General features: G+C 27.8%; 1 protein-coding gene across 17 annotated transcripts in view; it reads right to left on the bottom strand.

Annotated features, from left to right (window-relative positions):
* The window catches only part of LOC107451625 (telomerase protein component 1), a 275001-nt gene that overhangs the window by 9376 nt on the left and 241628 nt on the right, over positions 1 to 23997 (bottom strand). For all 17 annotated transcript variants that reach the window (XM_021147098.3, XM_043040343.2, XM_021147105.3 and 14 more), the window contains 10 exons: positions 22397 to 22496; positions 22204 to 22320; positions 20620 to 20736; positions 20103 to 20229; positions 19623 to 19702; positions 17690 to 17977; positions 10937 to 11055; positions 4944 to 5033; positions 4677 to 4811; positions 207 to 336 (listed from right to left, as the gene is read on the bottom strand). In XM_021147098.3, coding sequence (XP_021002757.2) covers positions 207 to 336; positions 4677 to 4811; positions 4944 to 5033; positions 10937 to 11055; positions 17690 to 17977; positions 19623 to 19702; positions 20103 to 20229; positions 20620 to 20736; positions 22204 to 22320; positions 22397 to 22496 — 1303 coding nt within the window. The remainder of the gene's footprint in view (positions 1 to 206; positions 337 to 4676; positions 4812 to 4943; positions 5034 to 10936; positions 11056 to 17689; positions 17978 to 19622; positions 19703 to 20102; positions 20230 to 20619; positions 20737 to 22203; positions 22321 to 22396; positions 22497 to 23997) is intronic.

The following is a 23997-nucleotide window of genomic DNA, read 5'->3' as shown; positions in this document are numbered from 1 at the left end:
TTAAAACTCAGAAAAATTTTTTGCTTCTTAGAAAATTTTGTATGAAGTTTCACATTATATGCATCATTTTCCTATAATTTAACATGGAAACAATTGGTCTGTTATGTTAAAAAAAAACAGCAAAGAGAGATAGAAAATATGCTGGGACAAATACTTAAAGGATAAAAGTCATAATAAAAAATATATTCAATTACTATATAGCTTACACAAAAATTTTCGTCTAACACTGTGGACATAAGAAAGGTTTTAACACTTCCATTTGAGAGAGAGAGAAACAAATGCTCAACTGAATCTTCACAAAACAATATTCTAGCTCCAATTATCCATTCATCAGATCTAAAAAATATATGAAGCATTTTTTAATGATATGATATATAGACATAATGTATCATATATATATGGAGAATGAATTATACACATATGTGTATTCAAGATTTAATTTAACACTAGAACTACGGGACTTTGAACATACCAAGAACTGCGGAGCGGGTTATTTTGACCCAGGATTGTAAACCTCATAAATATATATAATTTAATTAAGAAAGCTGAAATACATCTTTGAATATAATAATATAAATAATACTCTTATGTTAATTACCAGAAATTTCCTTTTTTGCAAGAAAAATTGTTTTATTGAATAAGTTATTTCAATTTAGAAATCTCTTGCTCAAAATATAGCTTACCCTTTATACTTTAACGAAAAAACAGAGTAGGCCATTTAAATAAGTTTATATATAATTTCTACAAAAAAGATTAAGAAATATTTAAAAAAATACCTCTTAGTCACTTGTTTTTCAAATTTTTTAAATCCAACTTATTATATGACTCAGCACAAAATTTAGTAGTAATACGTTCTGTACATTTACCACAAATGGGTGCTTTGCAATTTGAACAAATATTTTGTGTTTTATTTTCACATTTTGAACTGGGACATCAAACTCGTTTATGCTTAACTTGTGGTTGTTCGTCGTTTTCAGAGGCTGCTTTGTACAGCTGTGTTATTTTTTTCTGTCGGGAGAGAACAGATTTTTCTTGCAATTCTTCAATTAAGTTTTGAATAAATTGTCGTCTACTAATAGACTTTCCAGTTACAGCTTTGTATAAAACCCAAGCATTGATAGCAGTGAGGTCCAAAATGTTATAAAAACCTACACCGGCTATCTACGTAAACAAGTTTGGACAGTATATTTCCTTGTCATTTGGTCTATTATGTCAACACCAAACTTAGTTGCATTGTAAAAAGATATAAGAATTGGGTATTTTTTTTAATCACTTGTAATCTCAACAATTAGATTAATACTACTTAGCAACAAAACATTTTCACCTTTTCCCCCCTGTAAACAGTTAGACTGATATATTTATGAGTTAGTACAGTAGTCGAATGCAATTCAGATTTTATAACACTTTTACAGAAAACAGGTATTTCTCTTCTTGAGCGTTTTACAGTTCCTACAAGGCTGGTGTTTCTGGATTTTAATGTCTAAGCAAGTTTCAATGTAGTAAAAAAGTTATCGGTAATAACGTTTTTACCTTTGTTCTCATATGGACATATTAGTCGCAATACAACATGTTTTTATTTTATTTTATAACCGTTGTTGAACAGCCAACCCACCTTTTGGGGCTTATGACTATTAATGTTCAACTCCATAGCCTTGTAATTTTGAACTTAATTCAGAAGACAAGGGAACTCCTGGATCAAGTATCAGGAGAAATTTGCCTTCGTGGAGGACCATTTGATAGAACTAACCCGAATTTGCGTTACATGGAGAGGAAGACCACGAGAACCTCCTACAGTTAGCGTCACGGCAAAGGGACTCTAACCCACGATCTGTCTACCACTGAGGATATTTCATGTCAGCACTGTGGCTGCACAAGTCGGATGCGAATTCGATTCGACCAGCCACGGCTAGAAATTTGAACCTGGTTTGCCTCATTGGAAGGGAAACACTCCAGAAATCCAGAAGACAAGGAAACTCCTTAATCAGTACCCCCAGAGGTATTGATTTGTTATGGGAACATGGAGGACTTTGCGACTCGACAGATTTAATGTGCATGAGTCACCATTTACTACACGGGGAGTCTTCTGTCGGCCTGGGATCGAACCCACGAACTCTTGGACATGGGGCCAATGCCTTACCAACCAGACTATCCTAGCTCAATACAACATGTTTTTTATAACCTTCATTGAACAGCCGACCCAATTTAATGGGTTTAAGACTACTAATGTTCAACTACGTAGCCTAGTAATTTTTAAGCCAATCCAGAAGACAAGGGAACTCCTGGGGCGAGTATTGGGAGAAATTTGCCTTCAAGGAGGACTTTTTGACGGAGCTAACCCATATTAGCGTTAGATGGAGAGGAAGACCACAAAACCCTTCCATGGTTAGCCTGACGGCAAGGGGACTCAAACCCATGATCCGTCTGCGACTGAGGATATTTCATAAGAAAAAGAATACAAAGTATTTAAATCTCAAAATAACAGAACTTCCTTTGAAAGAAACGTGCAAAGCAGCAGAATTTTCATAAGAAAGAATAATTGAAGCAATAAAGAAAAAAGAAAACAATGGAAATAAAAATACGACTACCGAAGCTGACGTCTTCAGGGGGTACCAGCTCATTTTTATTACCATTGTTTTCTTTTTACATTATTGCTTCAATGAGGATATTTCATGTCAGCACTGTGGTAGGTGCAAACCAGATGGGGAATTCGTATTGACTGGGATTCGAACCCGGTTTGCCGCATTGGAACGCTCTATCCCCTGAGCCCTCGCGCCTCAATAATACAACATGCTTGGAAAGAGGAACGTTTGAGGGACTCTGGTGATCTTTTCCAAGATATGGGAATCCATTAATCAGATATTTTCAGTCATAATCTGCAGCCAACCAGAATTTGATGCCAAATTTGTTTGGCATATATTAAATAAACCTACACCTAACTTTCGTAGGAAATACCTGTTCATCTAGGGTCCAGAGTACAGTTAGTCTTACAATTTTCAATAAAACAATTTCAGATATCAGATACAAGGGCAAATTTGTTTGTTTGTTAGACTATCTGATCTCGTTGACTTTCCATCAAAGCGCAAGAATCTCATTATTTCATGAAATCTCTATCTTGGCATACCCTCCAACTTATGAGGATTTTGAAAATAATTCTTTCTAGTGGTAGCGAACCAAAGTAGAAATTTTAAAAGCAAATGGATCTCTCATAAAACTTTTATCAGAACTTAAGAATCTAGCCATATGGCCTGCACTTTTATAAGTAATAGTGGACAAGTTACGCTAAAAATATTTTTTTTAAATATTAAGACATTAATTTTGCTACCGTCTGAAAAGATTTCTGAAACTACGGAAATTCCGTAGCAGTTGGAGGGTATGTCTTGGCAATGTATTTCGCAAAAACGACAGTCCCCAGTTCATTGACCACAGACTATCCAGTTCAAGACATTTTTAATATTTCATGCGTACGTGGCATTTCATCTTCATCACATTTCTTTATACGCTTTAATATCCATTCAGTGATGAAGAGTCTACAGGCACTTGCAGGACTACCGTCCATCATATTGCATTTAGCATGTGGTGTTGGGCCCCCAACTTACTTCAAAATATTATGCTTTGATTTTCTTTCTATGTTTTATGTTTCTAATTGCGAGACATTCCAAACTGTCCCATCTTTTCCAACTTCATTATTTCCAACTTTGAAAGTTATTGCTGATTTCTTGGATGAGAAGGGCCATAAATTGTTAGTGGACTGACTGTGTCATCGTCACTTTAGTTTTCTTCAGTCGAATTCAAAATGTTTTCATTAGTAAGCAGGTATTCATCTCCACTACTCAAAATCGAAACATCATTATCCTCTTCTGAATCATTTTCTGGTAATTGTTGAACTGTTCTGGTAATATTCCAAAGCTTCCTGAACAATAAAATTATGACGCCGTGACATACTTATAATAAAAACAAAAAAAAATTACAATAGTCAGCAAAATATTTCACTCAGAACTAGAATGGTCTTCACATGCCAACATAGATACTCATTGTGACCTTGATTGAAAACCTTTACTTATTTCCCAACCACTGGTTAAGAGCATTTGAGGATTTCAGGGGGAGAGACAGACATGCTTTATGGCTTTAACGTTGTTTCCACGAAAAAAATATTTCTTTATCATAATTCATGTATCAAACTTATTTACGGGACAATTTGACCAGCTCCACAATTCTAGGTATAAGTGTTAATAATACCCCATTCAATTATATTACGAGTATTAAAATTTGATAAATTTTTGCTTACATAAATTTATTATAAGTCATGAAAGGAATTTTTTTTAATTAATATTTTTCCTGTAGTGATAAATTAAACATCGATTTGGTTCAAATTGACTCGCTCCGCGATTCTAGTGTTAGAGGCGTTTTTTTCTTTTTAACTTTTGTGACATAAAATTTTTATGTAAATGTTTTAAATTTAATTAGTACTTCATCGATTATTTTCGATAACAATATTAATTGCCAAATTAAGAATACTACTTTCACGATGACTTTCTTTCAATTTGTTTTTTCAATTAAATCTCTTTTTATTTATGCATTTATTTATATCAGTGTCCGGAAAGGCATATCATATAAAAGGTGCTTTACGGTACTATAAATATTATTATGTAAGTTATAATAACATAAATGATACTCACAACTTTAATTTCTTTTTATCTTGAGGAGTTATAACTAGCAATTCTCCATTTTTAAAGGTAACTACAACTGTTTGTGACTGTTGACATGTATCTAGGCACAATACTTCACTGTCCAGACTATGGGTATGTGTTGTTCTAATGAAACAAATATATAAAATAAAAATGAATAATCCATAATATGATAAAGAGTCAAAATAATAAAAAAGAACTCAGATATAATCTATATTGCTGATATTCAACAAATTATCACAAACTGGCACCATGTACCTCAAACTATATGAATCTGGAGCTTCAGGATCAGCGAGTTCAGTTGAATTAGCCCATTGATAATAGCTGTGTCCATCTGATTTCTGACTCCTGAAATAATTTCATTTTTCGAAGCTTTTTCAGTAAAAACAATAAAAAAGTCAAACTTTTAAATACAGTTCAAAGTTTATATATATTTCCTAAAAATATTCAGTCATATCTCTCTCTATATGAATGTATGTATGTACAGTAGAACCCGTTTAAGAAGTTTTTCAAGGGAGTGGAAAGAAACGACTTATTAAACGGGAAAACTTATTAAACGGTGAAACTTAAAAACACATTAATAAAAAACTAAANAATTATTAATTTGCCTGGGCAATAAAGGTGGCCAGCCTGTGCTTTTTAATGAACTAAGTTTTAAAAATATGGCCGATGATGCACACAAAAATATACACAACTTAAAGAGACCAAATTTAATGCATTGAAAACTGCAAAGCTAACTATTATTTTTACTGTGGAGGTTTCAAAAAGAGGCTAATTAGGCAAACCAAAGGTGGATGAAACAGATAAAAATATACTTAATGTCAAGAAAAGTAATCTGGACAGCAAGATCAAACTCTGAATTCAGAAAATCGAATTCGTGAAACTAACAAAAATTCCAGTGTAACCATAACAAATCCAGAATAAATCTCGTCAAAGTAGGCATGGGAAAAGAGAAACCTTGTTGTACTCATAAGACTTAAAAAAGAAAACTCTAAACTGAAATCTTTCATTAGGGAGCAAATCTACAACCAGAATGAAAAATGCTATTGTATTAAATTTAAAAGAATCAATCACCAGTATTAAGAACAATACACTCACCTGAAAGAAAGAAACTACCATATTTTTCGGCGGAAGCGCCGCGGCGCTATCGAAAAAAAAGTTGCTTTTTTTCCTACATGCGGCGCTTCCGATGCTGCGCCGCTTTCGACGAAATATTTTTTAGCAGCAAAAAAATTTTTCAAGTAAAGTTATTTAAGATTAAATAATTTTCTGAGAGAAAGACTATTAAAAAAAATTAATAACGAAGTCGACGAAATATTCACCCGCATCGCGATCTGCTGCAGAACATCGGCAATTGTAATTTGAGCGAACAGAAAAGGAAGTAATAGGACCCTAAATCCGACACTCACGGGACTGACGAAATGCCGAACTTCGGATCTCTTTCGGAAATTCCAATATGGCCTCCAAATATCCATTGTTAATTTCAGAAAAACCAATAAATTTAGTCAAGTTTCGATCGTTGATTATGATGGGGTGAATTTAAAACTGGCCCATCTTAAGAAATTTTACTAATCAAAATAATAATCTATATAATATAATCAAGAAGAAACAATCCGAATCCTATGAAGAAGAAATAATCGTTTCTTCTTTGGAGCGAGATCATAGTTCTCGTTTTTTCTTTTAGATAACACTTTGTTTTAACAAAAGACGCATACCTCGCAAAAAAAAAAAAAAGCTAACAAGGAACTACAAAAAAANAAAAAAAAAAAAAAAATTAACAATTAATGCTAAGAAACTAACAATGAATAACAACAAAAAACAAGCTGAAAAGTAATAACGTTAAAAATAAGAGAAACAAGCAAACAAATATTAACAAGAAAAAAAACAAGCTAACTACTGACAAAAAAAAAACAAATTAGCAGTGAATAACTAATAAAAAGCAGCAAAATAAAAAAATTTATAAATCGAATAAAAAACCACAAAAGGGATAGAATTCACTTTGTTGTCCACATGGTAGTTTCAATGTCATCAACTGGGTGTGGCCAATTTATGGTCAAACAGAGGAGGGAAATATGGGGGCAAATTAGTAAAGCACAAGCCCAGCTGTCAAGATTGATTGATCAGTTTTTTCCAACTTGCATTTCTTTATTTTGTTCATTGGGAATGCAGATGTTTTTACTTCTCAATTTATTTTAAACTGCTTAAGAAACAGATGTTTCCTTTGACACAGATTTATTATTTTTTATTATTTTTTTCAAGCTTCTTTTTTTATTTTTAAAAGATAAAATAAAGTAAGTTACTTCAACAGAATAAAATTCCAAATAAAAAGATTATAGCTGATTTTTTTTTTATCTTATCAATATAAATTTCTTAAAAAAAAAAGAAGAAAAAATTAGATCAGATTAAGTGCTGAATTTTGGAATGCTGGATTAGGGGTCCCATACCCTTTTCTTTTCCCCAACCCCTTTAAAATATAACTGATTGATTTCTCCTAATCAGCTCCAGTAGAAATGACACGTGGAGGAGGTGGGGTACACCCCTCTTTTAAACATTTTCTTCTCTTTCTAGTTGAGTCACATTGGGTTATTTCCATTGAAGGAGAGGGCATTCTACCCACTAAAATTCCACCCCCTAAGATTGTGAAAGTGAAACTTATTTCCTCTTCTCTCATTCCTTCAGAATTTTTTTGGGGCTTGTTTAGTTATTTATTATTCTTGTTATTGTTAGTTATTTCGTTATTATTAGCTGTTTCGTTATTATGTATTAGTTTTTCCTCAAATTGTTAACGGTAATAAATTTTAAAATCTTTTTATTTTAAAATTTTTCATATAATAAATTTTTATTTTACTTTTCTTATTACATTGTTTTACTGATTTCTGTAATCAGTTCAGCGTAGCTACTGCACATATAAATAATTTTTTTGCTGTTCTTCTGTTCTTTGGCGCGGTGCCAACTGGTAAGAACAACTTTATTTTATATCGTTTTGTTGTTTTCTTTTTTTTTTTTTTTTTTGCTGAAAAAGAAATTTTTTATTATAATTTAGAAATTAAAACTTTACTTTATGAAATGCATTCAAAAATTTAATTTTTTATTATACAGATATTCTAAATGGTAATTTAAAGGTCTCCTCTAAAAGGATGCTGATATGCCCGGTTTAGCGCCATTGCGGTGCTTACTATAAAATTTTTTTTAAAAATTTCCATTTTATCGATGTGCGGCGCTTGCGACGAAGCGGCGCTTTCGCCGAAAAATACGGTAAGTATCATAGTAAATTTCTATAGTTTCATCTACAAGTCACATGATGTAAGAAAGTCATTCTAAGAGTTTCCATTCATAACTGACTGATTCCTAAAGATTGGTCCTAACCACTAATATTATTTGTCTTTTGCAGACCACAGGAAAGGGAAATGTGTATGGAGTGGCTGGGACATCAATATTTTTTATTTAACTATACTACATTAAAATTTAAAAAATGCTTTATTTCCATTTATTTATTATTATTTTTATGAATTTTCAATATTACAAGTTTTTGATAGTTTGAGGCAGGACTATTCTCATCCACCTTGAATTACAAGACTCAACTGAATTTCAAAGTAAGAATTTTTAAAAGGATAATAACTTTTAAAGGAGTCTCAGAGTTCATTTTGAGGTTAAGTACTATTTCTTATTTTATGTAAAATTTATGTAACATAAGATTAAAAGCTAAGATTAAGATTTTTGATGATGATTAAACACATTTGAACAAATCAATTAGACTAAAAACTTAGACCACTAAATAAATGAAAATCGTTTGATAATTTTTGGAATTTGAATAGCAACAAAACCAAACTTATGTTTTTCCAACTCGACAATAAGAAAGAAATTATCCTTAATATTACTTATCACTTGATTACTTGAGTGAACGAAATAAACTCCTGGTGCATTAAGAAGCTGACGCCTGATGCATTAACTATATCTACATTAATCTATTTGGGCTACATATGGACTTAAATTTGAAATGGAAAACACATTTAAATTATATTCAGAAATTTAAGTTTCATACCGAGAAGGTTTCATTATTTGAAATTTAAAGTAAAAAGAAATTTTTTAACTTAATATTCAAAGGTTATTGTTTTACATTTAGAATAGCTTATTAGATTAGGAAAGAGATTACATAACTAACACAAAAAAAAAAATCTAATATTCAAGACAAAATCATAAAATTTTTTTTAAACACTAAAGAACAAATCAACCCAAACAACAAGTTATTGAATATTCTATCAATCTCCAAGCTGCAATTCTATAAATTCAACTTGAACTTTCTTAAGGGCCACACAAATGATAAAAAGCAATAGACTTTAACAAGAATTAATCAAATTTACTCTATTCCTGGGCTCAATATGAATATTTTTCATAAAACTTTTTTTTATCCAAATGTTTTAATCAACTTCTCTTAGAAAAATAATTTTAAACTTTTTTCAACTTTTGACATTATTTACTTTTTATGTATCTAGATTAGAAGACTCTCTTACATAGCTATATACCAGGGTTCGTGATTTTTTTGATTTTTTTAAAAAAAATCAAAAGAATCAGATTTTTTTGATTTAAATCGGATTTTTTTGATTTAAATCAGATTTTTTTGATTTTTATTCAAATACACTGTAAGAACTTTAATTTATGATTAAAAAAATTATAAATGTTTAATCAAATTAGCTTAATAGTAAAACTATATTGTAACAATAATTTAGAAGCTCTAACTAAAATAATTTTTCATTACAATACATGGCTTTGAATGCATAGCAACCATTTTGAAACAAATGCATGATTAAAATTTAAAGACTAGATGAAATAGAGAATTTAAAGAATACTTCAGGGGTCTGAGAGGTACCTATTCTGAGAGGTACCTATTTCGTGAAAATTAAAAATTATAATAAAAAATCAACAGAAATATAGTAAAAATATGGATTTTTCGCTTCTTACGAGACACAAAAATAAAATTTTAAGAAAAAGTATTTTGTGTGATTATTCTATCATTTTTCCTAAAGTTGAATTTGTAAAGGTACCGGCTTGGACAGACCCCTGTGCTTTAACTATTAAAACAAAGTTTCAGTTAGCAAACCATAACTTTAATTTAAAATTGTGATTTCTTTTTTTTTCTCTTGATTTTTAAAATGACAAAATAAATGTAGCAGACTGTGTTTATAAATGTAGTCATTCATCAAAAAATAAATAAATATTTAATCTATATATTTTTATATTAAAATATTCATTTTTAATTCTATATCAAAATAGATAAGTTAAGCTAAAAAAAAAATTTGAAAATCTATGTACTCATTGGAATTTTTTTTCCACAAAATTTCGTAATAGAAAATCAGATAATGTCAAAGATACTGTAAACATATTATGAGAAAAAATACCAGTTAATAACCCTACTGCATCAAATAGAATTTGAAAGGGAAGAATGAAACTATACTAGGAAAAAAACATATGAATTCATCAGTCTTTTTTTTTTTTCTTTTTCTGTTTTTGGCATATTAGGGTAATTTCTTTTTATTATAACCTCAAGCTCCAGAAATATACATTTTTCACCAATAAAATATGATGTAGATTTTAATTCACACTTTTTCATTCAAAGAAGAATTTTAATTAACATTATTTGCATTATTTTTGAAAAAAATGCATGTTTATTAATTACTTTCTACAGCTATGCAAGTCTATATTAAGACAGCATTAAATGTTTACTTTAATCTGTACTTTCAATCTCAAGAATCAAAAGATTTTTAAAAATGTAATTTCAAATGTGTTGGAATTTAACACACACTAAGAAAGAAAGTAATTTTCGTTAACTAAAATTAATTAATGCAGCAATTTATTTAAATTATGATTTAAATCGTGATTTAAATCAAGCTGATTTAAATCAACGAACCCTGCTATATACACACTCAAAAGCTTAAATTTATTATGTTTCACATATTATGTTCAACTTTTGAACTATAAAAATTTAAACTTGAAACTCTAATTTGCAATCTTTATCACTTAGAACTGTTTTGTTATATGTTTTTTTTCTTTCTACAATGATTCATTCTTGTTAAATTAATATTCAGTTCTGCAATAAACTCACATAGGCACATAGGGTCAGATAAAGAGATAAAGAAAGATAATGCATAAAATTTATGAGCCAAAAGTGGCTCATTAATTTTATTTTCCCTCCATTTTCATCTGAAATAAAGTGATTTAAATAAATAAACTAAAAATATATCTAAATAAATTACAAGATTGATATAGTGTCCAAAAAATGGATATCTTCTTTGTTCTCTCTCACTTGTGTCACAGCAACTATAAAGGTGGATGTTTTTGATAAGGCAATAGCTTTGATGAATCCCCCAGTATACTAAAAAGAATATCTTAAAATTTTTACCAAATAAAATATAATTCAATTAGCATAATTAAATGTAAAGGTATCCAATGGTTTATAAATATGCTAGATTTCAAAAATTTAGAAAATATGATACTAATATTTTTTTTAAATTTTGTTATGAGCTCTACTAAAGCTATTACTACTCTTACTATTTTCTAAATAATTAAAATACATAATATATATTTATAGCAAATGGTATAAACAGTGTTCTCCCACAGCATTTTTAGAAGGACGGCCTACCCCGCCTGCCCTTTGATCTTATAAATGCACCCTCCTTTCCTCTTCTTTAAAAATAAGCTGCCATCTTGTTTGCCTTTTTGTCACTGCCTTTTTGTTTGATTTTTTTTCAGGAAAAGGTTGTTTTCTTCATCATCTGTTTTAATGAAATCACTTCTGATTTATTTAGTTACTGATAATTATTTAACTTCCCTTTTCAATTTCAGTCCTTAATTTTAGTAAGATTTTTCTTCAGTTGTCTAGTTATATATAGTTAAGTTATATTTGCATGATATTCGAGTTCAGCGATAATCAAATCTTTTATTTGGGGGGTACATAGAGTTTTTTAAGGATTTAAAATTTTTTAATTAATTTTTTTCAATATTTAAAAATGCACCATTAAATGTTTCTTTTCTCATAATTTTCATTTCAAAATATAAAAAAAAGCATTCAAGTTGTGTATCAATCAATCCTTTTTAGAAGTTTCCTTTTTTTTTTGAAGAAAATTTATACACAGAGATCGTCTTTTAGCTTGTCTTTAATTATTTTTCAGAAGTTCAAAATTTTTCTGTTATTTTGATACTTAATGAGAATTTTTTTTGTGAAGTATACACATAAAATAGTATGAGAGGATAGTTTAAAAATTGAGGATCAAATTCAGTTATTACATAATATTACAAATTTTAATAACTTTTAACGGTGGTGAGTGCTCTTTCAAAACTGTAAGTGCCCTTTTCTGTGAAAAAGCACACTGCCCTTTTTTTATTCCTAGGGAGAACTCTGGTATAAATATAAATTTTATTGTGTGCATAAAATTTTGTCTCATTTTAAAATCTAGCAAACAATAAGTAATAAATAATATCTCTTAAATCATGAACAATTTTGAGAAACAAAATATATTTTGAACAAGCTGTGACACATTAATTACAAACTTATTTTATTTGTAATAAAATTAAAATCTTGCTAAACATTTTTATTTTTTGCTACATAAAAATGCTAACTTAAAATAAACAAAGACACATTAGATGATAACCCCAAGTAGCACAGGGATATTGTTAGACACTGATGAATATCGATTGACATTGTGAACGTCGTACAGTATTGTACGACATTCATCAATAACACAATTTAATATACTGTTAGTTTATTTCATAAGAAGCTAATTTAGCAATAAAATTCAAGAAAATTTTTTAAAAGACAATAATAATTCATGTTTGCTGAAATTGTAAAAGAGTTAAAATTAAACATCTTTTAAGAATTATTTGTAAGCAATGGTAAATATGAACACAGTATTTTTTCACAATATTCCTCTGCATCTTTCTACCTTTTATATGAGAGCTATATCAGTTTGTGAACTAAACTTTTTAACGATAGAAACTGTTGTTTACTTCGCCTTAGGGATATGTAGATGGATGCCAATATTGGAATAGCGATAGTTAAAAGCGGTATGCAATATACATATATTTGTAGCAAAGTTTAAAAGGTATTAATTTCTTCTATGTAGTATTATTGAGTATTATATAGTTTATTATTTTTCACAAGTATTTTATTTAAAAGTATTTAGCAACTATGAAAATAATCATGTATTCAGTCAAAAATGTGAATATTTTAATTAATTATTTTTAACGTTTTATATATTTGATCATCTGTTAGTCCGTGTTGTAGGCTTAATCTGAAACTTGGTGATATCATGTTCAAATTTTCAGGTGCTTTAAATATTGTTTAATTTCAAATTGATTCTTTTTATGTTTCATTGTAACATTATAAAGAATGCAGAGTATTTTTTAAATTCCTTAAGAAAATTTTTTGTATAAGCTAACATTTCTTAGCTCATGGCAAAGCCAGATTAAGCGTACGCGGGGCTCTAGGCCATTCAAAATTTCGGGGCCCTTAGATTAAATTTTTTTTCTTGTATGTTTTTCATTTATTAAAATATAAAAGCATTTATATAACTTTTGATTTAAGAAAGCATATTTAAAATAAAAATAAATAATAATAAATTAAATTTTAATCAGTACAAAATAAATATGATTAACATTATATAAAAAAACATTATCGTATTTAATTAATATATATTTGAAATTGATTTTTTTTCAAAAAATCCTTATTTTTCTTAATTTTTTAAAATTTATTTTCAAAAAATCCATTTTAAGGGGGCCCTAGGCCATGGCCTATGGGTAATCCGGCACTGGCTGACGGTTAGGTTATTATCGAACAAACTAATATAATCAAACTTTACTGCGTATTGAAAATATCTTGATTATTTGTATATTAATTACATTCAAAATAAACATTCACTTAAAACATAAATAGAAGTTCTTAATGAATGGTAACACTCCCTAAAAATGCGTGTCAATATTTTTCCTGGCAAAGCTGCAGAATGTTTTGAATTTTACTTATAAATATTATGTGTCTTTCATAAAAAAATATAAAATAATTTAATAAATTATTTCGCATGTTTATTATCCAGTCCTAAAACATGACATGTAGTGTTTATTAATGTGGCTTTGTAATAAAAAAAAATTGCAATAATCCTTTAAATCATTCAATACATAAGTCTTGGAGATCATTCAGGATATAGATGTAAAACTGTGATTGGTAAATTGGTCAAGAGTTAAATGTAATAATAAAATACCAGAATTTATCTATAACAAAAATTGAGACCAGCAGCTCAAACACAGATTAGTTAAACAGATTTTTTAAAAACACTTTTGAAAATTGAAATTGCCTTTATATCTGATCATTAGTTATTATTTACTTGTATTTTGGTTGCCTTTACAAAAGTATTAAAGTAAAATATCAAGATAAAAGAAATGGCAAGTTTTTTTTAATATAATTTTTTAAATGTTTAATTTCTTCAGATGTTAAGTTTCCAAATTCAGTTTAGAAAAACCTATGAATTTTTGCACAAAATAAAAATGTTATCCATTTTGAATTTGTGTTATCAAATTTCTTATCAACTGAAATTCAAACAATGAAAAATGGTTTACTATATTAGCTTTATGAATATGAAGTATTTTTACACAATTTAAATACTAGCAAGAGTGCTACTTAAAATGAGGAGTTTTAATATAATTAGAGTTCATATTTGTTTTCATACACTAAAATTTTCAAAGTGTAGTTGCGATATATTGTGGTATTAAATATAGTGTTAAAAAAATTACTGAACTGGTAAATTTGCAATAAAAACAAACTGCCAAAACTTTATTTCTAACTTCTTTAATAGCAAATACTTGATTTAAATAAATATTTTTATTTTGCATTTCTCGTGTTCAATAAAATGAATTCAAATGTTATGCATTTAAATATATTACAAAGTTTTAAAATTTTTTTTATACCATAGTGCTAAAAGCTGAATGTATTTACAGTATATATTTTTTCTAACAAGTTTCCTAAATTAATAATTTACTATAAAAATATGAATGTATAAGAATTTATCAAAAGATATTCGTTTATTTGGAACACCACCAATAAGTTCAAAGTAGTAAATATAGAATTGCTTTTAGAATTTAAAAACATTTAGATTGAAATGTCTCTGATTAAACATATACTTTTATTTAAAATATTATGCAAAATTCATGAGAAATTATTGAGAAATTATTTAAGTAGTTAACTGAGTTAAATATCTAATACTTTAATCTTGCTGAGTATTTAGTACAAAATAACATAGAAAGAAAAATATTGAAGCAAATATGTATATATATGTATAAACAGTGAGGTGAATCAATAACTAATGCTTTAGAGGGTTAATAAAGCCAGCATATAGTAATAATTTAATGTTTGAATTGTTTTTTTAAAAACTTGAGAATTGTTTCTATTTTTATCATAAAGTCATAAAAATTAAGGGAAAAATTTCTTTGATCAACTTAATATTTAAAATATAGCTTAAAAACATATCTATTAGGGTATAAAAGATCAAACCAATGTAGAGAAGTTTTATCTCTTCATAATTTTATTTGAAAGTATAAGTAAGCATGTTTCATAAATGCATATACAGTACATACCAGCTAATATCCCAGGTTTATCAATAATTTTTTTGGATCATAATTTGAGTAGTATTAAATTTTATGCTTAGTCATTTTTTTTATTTAATAAGTTTGATTCAAATTGATTTTGCCTACAAAAATAACAATAAATACAATAATTGTCATACAGCTTTAAATATTGTGGGAAGTTGTTACTTCAGGGTTGGTACCTATGACAGTATACATAAGATGGAGATAATGCATATATATTTTTCTTCACACTGTCTTAATAACTACCATAAGTTGTCTTTGTTGTTAAAGTGCTTATCATTGGTAAATATCTTAAGGAAGCATTGCTGTCGCAATGTTTATTTTCCTAAATTTCATGATTTTACTATGAAATTTCATGCTTTAATAAACTATATTGCCTGTGTTCTATTGATTATTGATATTATTAGTTGAAAAACAAATAAGTCGTTTTTTTCTCAAGAACTATTTCTCTATTTCTAACTAATGTCAATGCAACTGACTGTAACACATAATTTTTTAAATTCTTCCCCCATTAATGTATTTTACCCATTTGCTTAAGAAAATGTATAATATATTTTTCATGCATTATCTATTATCAGCAAATTATATTCAATAAAATCAGTTGAAAACATTATTTTATGCAAAATAAAATTATGTGACATACGAGTATCATTTTCTTTATTAACCATTACCAAACACAATTTTTGGCATCTTTTTAAAGTCCTAGTGTCTTTGCATTACATTTTTAAACATTTGTCTATTTATGCTGAATTTCACAACTAGACATATAAAAAACTATTTATTTGAAAATGAAAAAATAGGTTTTAATAGAGAATTGTGGTCACTATTTAAAGAAATTTTCTACAAATATTTTTTTATAAGGGAAACTTTTAAGTACTGAGTTAATACCTATTTTTGTTGAAACAAATGGAATACGAGCATATCACAAAATATTTTTGGTGTATTTCTTCCCACTCAGTATACACGTACCCACACAGTACTTTTCTCTCTAGGTTTAATTAAAGATTTTAATCAGGAGAAAGTTTAGGTATTATAAAAAAAAAGTTATGCGAAGATTGAATTTCAGTGAGAGAAAAAAAAAGATAAGTAGAAAAATCCTTATCGTTGTAATTTTGTTTCATTTTAATTATTTTTATAGTTATTACAACAATTATTAAAAGAAATTTCAAACTGAAATTATAACAGGGCTTTTTGTACACTGGAAAAAGAGAAATTTTTTTTTTAGCAAAAGCCGTTTCATTGCTGCTTTATTTTCAGGAATGAGAAAAAAATATCCTTGACTACCAAGAATTGTTAAAAGTTCTAACATCTATGCATGATAGTTTTTCACCCAGTAGAAAGTAAATAATGCTGTATAGTTTAAAATAGGAAAAGCTTTACCAACTTTTTTAACAAAATAGTTGCTTCCACACGTAAATATATATTGAATGAAAGATATTCTATTTCTATTGAAAACTAGCTGGAAATGGTTTTATAAACAGTTTTTTCTCTTTTCCAGATTACAAACAATCCTGAATTTTTTTTTCAAATGTTACATTTTTTGAAAAATGAAGGTGATGATGGCCAGAATTCCACAGCATTTGTTTTGTGAATGTAGTTTTTACAATGTCGATTTACAGCGCTTGTTAATGCTCAGAGATACCTAATAACATTCTACAGCGTTTCTTTTAAGTATCAAACAATATAATTTTAGAATATTGAACAATATTAGAAATTGTGTCCATTTTTATATATCACAATATTTCTCAACGATATCGCTTGAAGTTGTGTTTTTATGATAGCGTTTTTGAGATTTGTGCTACTTGGGATTGGTAATGTTAATATTAAAGATAAATTAAGAATCAATAATTTTACCTTCAATGAAATTCAAATTACATATCCTCCTGAGATCCACGTTTTGTATAATGACAAAAAATGCTATTTTACCAAGAAATATGGAGGTTAGAACAATGTTATCTTATAAATAAGATTAAAAAAATTTAAAAATTACAATTGAATGTAATTAATTTTAAATTTCATAAAAAAGTTATATATTTAAGTTTTTCTTTTTTAAAGATTGTGGCATATTTTTGCAGTGTATTTTGACCCTGAAAAGGTTACCTACATCAATTATGTTTTTACATAGACAATCATTTTGTAAAAGCACAAAAAAATCTTTAAAAAATTTTTTTTGCACACTAAAATATTATCAAATGTTGTCCAATGTCTGGTTTCAGGAAGATATGAAAAAAATAACACTTTAAACAAATAAGGTTCTTAACATAATTTTAAAACATAATTTATCTAAAGAAAAAATTTTTTATTCTAAGCTTTATTCAGATTTAATTAATAGCTAGAAAATTTAAACTACAATAACAAGAAATAATATGACTTACAGTTTTCTTTCCAACACAGACTAAACTGAATCGTTTTGAAACATCATTCGGTTTCCACAATAAAATGGTTCCTTGCACATCAGAAGTAATCAGCATTTTGTTTTCATTTGATATAAGAATTCCATTAATGGATGATTTATGGTTTAAAAATGCATCTGGGGTATCGGCACTAATTTTCCAAACATTTATTGTTCCATCAAGAGAGCTTGAGATTATTTCACCATTTCTATTGATACTGCATGATGTGATACTTTTGCTGTGTCCTTCAAGTGAATACCAATATAATTTCTAGAAAAAAAAAACACTTTAAATATTTCAAAATATACACTAACATACAAATAAAATTAGGTTTTTAAAAATAATTTGATTGATTTTAGTAAATTAAAAAAGAGACTACCAATTAATTTGAAGTTTTGCACACCAATCAATTTTAAGGCTAAGATATATGAGGAGAAAAAAAACTTTTCATTAAGCTTGAAGTAATTTTAAAGTTAAAGGTTGTTCAAAGATGAAATTTTCACTTCAAAATCGATGTTAGTTTCTACTTGTTGAAAAGAAACATTGTTATCGTTAAAAAATTATTTTAATTCAATATTTTTTATTCCTAATAGGTGCAATAAGAAAATTAGAGGTGTAAAATAAGAGCTGTTAGAAGTGCGATAAAAAATAAGGTGAATAAATTTTTACAGCAGCAACTGCTGATCAGGATTGAAGCAAAGTCAGGGATAGTGTAGTACAAATCCATTTTAAAACATTTATTTTGTTATTTTTAGATTTTTATACAAAGCACAACAATTAATAGTTCACGCCAAAAACTTTCAAGATTCTGAAGATTCGGGAAATTTATTAAAATATTGCTTTTTTAAGTTGCACAAAACAAAAAGATTTAGAAGTTTTAAAAAAATGAGCTTCTTGAAGCTAAATTTTAAAATTTATATCGAAATTATAATTGAAAAACTCAGGAATACTTTCTTAATTATAGCTTAAATTGAATAGAGTAAATAATCTTACTAGGCAGAGTCTACTTTTTCTCTGCTTAATCTACTTATATTTATTTCATGGTGTATATTTCCTATTTAAATTATTTAAATTAAGAATGATAGTTATTTAATTTTTAAAATTTATACTATTTTCAGCTTACGTTTATTTTTAATATTAGAGTTTGGTGTTAAGTCATCTTCATTCTCTTAATTTTTAAAAGCTAAGCAGTGTTATTTTTGCTTGCAGTGTTTTTTTCATATAAATACAATTTTCTTTTATTTAAATTTCTATTTTTTATTTGAAGATTGATTTAAGATTACTAATTGTGTGGTTTTGATTCAAAAGAAATAATATCTGACACTATGTTCCATTGCAATATATCACTATATTGCAATATCTAACAGACGATATATCACAATACAAAATTTCTTACATCACCTAGTCCTACGTATGGTTTGGATTAAAAAAACTCATCTGCTACATGCTATAAAAATAAGGAAACTCCTTCAAATACAAGTTTGTTGCAAAGTAGCAATGGGGAAAATCTTGTAACAATAAAATTGAAACTTCTTTCAACGGTAAGGAATATATCTAAATAATATTTCATTTACAGTAGATGTTTTATTGATGATAAAATTTTATCTAAGAAATGCGAAAGAATTTCTTTGTGAGGTGAAATATCAGAAGCAAATCCAACTATTTCTGATTTAAATTAACTTTTTAACATCTTTGAAAAAACAAAAAATGGATTATTTTGCCTAATTTTACTTAAAAATGGAGAGGAAAATTTTACCAATAAAGTAGTGTACATCTTTATTGGTAAAATTTTTTCCTCTAAAGAAAGTTCTAAAGAAAACTCAAAATGCTTCTTTAGCTTAACCAAAAGAAACAATAAAAATTTGTGATTAAAAACTATTAATGTAACAAGTTATTATTAAGAAAAGTTTAAAACCTGAATAGGTTTAGTTATTTTCACACTGCCATCTTTATCAACATATGCCAGAGTGACATCAAAGACTCCTCCTGCCACATCTATGCAAAAAAACATACAATAAAAATTAATATTTTAAAAAATAAAGAAGTAAAAAATATACTTACATTACAAAATCTTAAAAATATACAAAAAACGTGATTAGTTATATGATAATAAAGTATAAATTATTTTAGCTTCAAGATGAGTTTCAGAAACAAATTTGTTTTCCACATATACTTTAGAAAAAAGTGATTCTAAATTCTTGTTCACCATTATTTTATAATCAAAAAGAAAGCAGAAAGTTGGAAAAATAATTTAATAGACAATATTGAGTTTTTGAATGAAACTGTTACAGCTCACATCGATTGAATGCTTTAAAATATCTTTTTCATTAAATAGATGCTATCTATAACTCAATAATATTTGTAATGACTACATGAATTCAAATTATTGTCTTACTTTTTTCAACTAAGAATGATAATATTGTAGATGATTGATCAATTCCAGGGACATAACTTGATAATTTCCCATCTATAGACCACATGGCAACACTACCATCATTAGCACATCCAATGATATAATCATTCTGAAAAATAAAACAATAGGAGTTGAAAACAGTTTCTATGAAAATTAAGTTTAAAAAGATAAAATGAATTTTATAATTTAGAAACAAATTTTTTATTTATAATTTATTATGAACTAAAATTGAAATTAACCCTCTGACTCTTAGTGTTGTACTTTTTCAAATTGCATTAAAATACCAGTTTCTTCATGTTAGCAAAAGAAAAAATTGCAAGTAGCAAGAAAATTTCTGCGTAATTTTACTCAATGGCTCATGGGTTTGGAGGGTTACAAAATATTTAACAGTAACTAAAATATAGATTATTACAACACTGTTCTTGATATACATCAAGTTAGAATATTAAAAATACTTCATTACTTTCTTCTAAAAAAATAGTAAAAAATAGATACTTACTGAGAAACAAACATTTATTACGCTTGTCTTTAATCCACATAAGATTTTCTCCCCATAACCTTCAGTCATAATAATATTATTATCATGTGAGCCAGATAAATAATATCGAGGATAAATCTAAAGAAAAAAAATATTAAAAGCAAATAAAAAAATCAACTTCTAATTTTAGACATATAAACCTGTTGTTTTAGAATTATAAAATAGTAAATTCATTTAGCTAAGAAGTCAAATAAGCTCAACAGTGTGTACTCTTGAAGCAGTTGTGCTGTTCTGACAACAAGACGCTCCAGTGGCAGAGATGGTTAAGGCTCTGCTCACACCGCTGGTAGAGACCTGGGGTTCAGGAGTTTAATCCTGGCAGCGGACTAAACAACCGGTGTGCGTACGCAGCAAAGTTGCACATTAAATCTGTCAAGGGCGAAAATCCTCTCATCAGTTAGAGGGTAAAAGCTTAGAGAAAAAAAGGCACCAACTCAGGCACCGTCCGTGTAGTCTGATCAGGTTCAAAATGATACAACATTCCTGCCACAGCTGTTAAAAAATGAGGATAGGTGCTTAGCTATGATTGGGTGGTGAGTATTTCCGCAACAAATCTGGTGATCAAGCTTGCTAGGAAAGATAACTGGGAATTAATAATTTAAATCCAGGTGACCTAATCACCTGCCAAAAATTAGAAATAACGCTGAAAGTCTAAGATCATAAGAATGGATGATGTAGCTAGTCACACAGATTTCATACTTCTCAATATTATGCTCACATATTTCAGTTGATTTATTTGGGAACGGAAGAATGATGCTTTATCACAGTCAAAAACTAAATTCTTCTTCGTGGCAGTACAAAAGCAATTCTGTAAAGCAGTTCTGCAGTAACAAAAAAAGTTTAATAAAATTTTTGAATTAATATTAAAATTTATAACATTTAATTAATATTTGACAAGTTAATTTTTTAATAAATAAGCTTCAATTTATTTATTTTTAAAAGATTTTTAATCCAAGTTTGTTAAAAGTGTTGGAAAAATTTACTTGAGTTTGATGAACATCACATGATGGGTAATGTTTTATTTACTGTACACATTTCAATCTGAATAGCATCACCTTATAATGCTTTTTCACAGTCAAAAACCAAATTCTTTTTTAGTAGTTTTCTTCAATAATAAACTAATTTCTAAAATTTTTTGAATTAATATTAAAATTCAAAACATTTAGTTAATGTTCCAGAAGATAATTGTTTAAGACAACAAAATAAGTTTCAATTTATTTATATTTAAAAGCTTATAATCTTAGTTAAAAGTGTTGGAAAAGCTTTGTTGAATTTAATGAATAACACGTGATGGGTGGAGCTTCATTAACTGTACACATTTCAGCCTACATATCATCTCAGACTTGGTAGCCAAGAAAGAGATTGAACAGGTAACAAATTCTGCCAAGAATAAAATTAAGTAAAAAATACTTGGAAATGCTCCTATTCGCTAATAATTTCTAAGCCAAACTAGTTTCCTATTTAGTAACAGGATGAGGGTTGATGTGTACATTGAAACTATGCAGGAGGGAAAAGCATAGTGGTAAAAAGTAAATGAACACTTACACTGTGATAATCAACATAATAACTACACAAAATTCCATCACTATGCTTAGTTGTCACGTCTTCATAATGCATAAGCTCTATCGTTTCCTTTATATCAATGCGCCAAATTTTTAAAACCTATTAGGAAATAATTTTCTTTATTTTGAGTTTTTTTTTTAGAGAATAATATAAATAAAAACAAGTATTATCATACTTTATCATATCCAGATGACATCACAAGTGGAAAATATTTACCAAACAGGTGTAAGGAGAGAACTGAACCTTTATGCACACCATATACATATGCTGACTTACTGGAATAAAGTTTCACACTTTTAGGTATTTTATAAATTATATGTTTTGGATTATGTTTAAAATGATCAATATATAAAATTTAAAAGATATTTCAGTTTGTGATATTTCTAAGCCTAATAACTCTATTAGTTTAACTTCTGATTGGATCTGGAATTCTTGATTTTCAATCTCATAAAAATGATTTTCAGTTACTGAAATTTACCATAACAGTATTTTTTTTAAATGAGGTACGTACAATTAGACAATCATAAGAAAATTATATGATTCCTCTGGGCTATGCGCATTTCCGTTAAAAAAAAACTTATACACAGAGGGACCTCGAGTTTACATTGCCCTTTTTGTATGTTCTTCCGCTTTTAACTGATCAAAATAATTTTTTCACTACAAAGCTCACACAAACTTTTTTCAAGTTCTTTCTTTTTTTTCCTAAAAAAAGAGAGACTTGTTTATTTGCTGTTTGAAGTTGTTCAGAGATTTTTTCTATTCCATCTCATTGACCTTTTGCTTGTGAGAAAGGAATCACCCCTTGAGTCAAAATCAGAAATGCGGTGGGATCAGCAAAGCACAGAAAGGGTGGTATGCACCTTATTCCTCAGGACATTTCTTTGTACTAGTTGGCGGTACAACAAGAGGTGTTTATAACTTCCTCTAGACAATACAGATGCATTAATTTACACTAATATGTGCTATGAAGTTTATATTTTTGTTTAAAGTTTTAAAAAATTCTTATAAGTGATTTAAGTTCTGGTCAATATGCAATGAAGAGGAAAAAAAATCAAAAATGCAGAAAAGATGAGAGAATGATGTTCACATAATACTCTTGATGGTTGTGTAAGAAAACAAAGGTATTTTTAAATTAACTTCAGTAAAATTTTTATCTTTACGACATAAACTTGAAAAAGAGTTAAGTTAAATTGAAAGAATAACTTTATGAGTTATTCATATAAAAATAAAAAATATATAACTCAAATCTTTTTGCTTATCAGTACACATCAGTTTGAAAAACTAAACTGAACCTATTTTTCATTTTTCCAGTAATAAAGTCACACAAATTTAATTACGTAATAAAATCAATCATTCAATATTTATTCTTATAGTTATTCAATAAAATTTGATTCATATAATTGCATCAATAAACGAAAACAAATCAAAATAATATACTAGCAGCTTACGTAACGTAAATCGCAATTCCACCCAAATGATATCTTTTTTTTTAACTCAACAAACTACATTGTTCTTTCACTAAGAATTGAAAAATAAAGTTAATAACTGTTTAAAAATATTCAATATTGTTCTAATTCTATTGTTTCAACTGCATTACAAACTAAATTTTACGGAAATAAATGAACTCAGGACGTTAAAAAAAAAGAAATAGTCACGTCGTGCTATGATGTCATGGAAGAGCTCTAGATTTCAGACGTTTTTTTTTTTTTTTTTTTTTTTTTTTTTTTTTTNTTTTTTTTTTTTTTTTTTTAAGGATAGATGGTGAATGTGTGTGAG

Source organism: Parasteatoda tepidariorum, chromosome X1 (genome assembly GCF_043381705.1).
Source record: "Parasteatoda tepidariorum isolate YZ-2023 chromosome X1, CAS_Ptep_4.0, whole genome shotgun sequence".
Lineage (NCBI taxonomy): Eukaryota > Metazoa > Arthropoda > Arachnida > Araneae > Theridiidae > Parasteatoda > Parasteatoda tepidariorum.
This window is presented reverse-complemented; position numbering and strand designations above follow the sequence as displayed.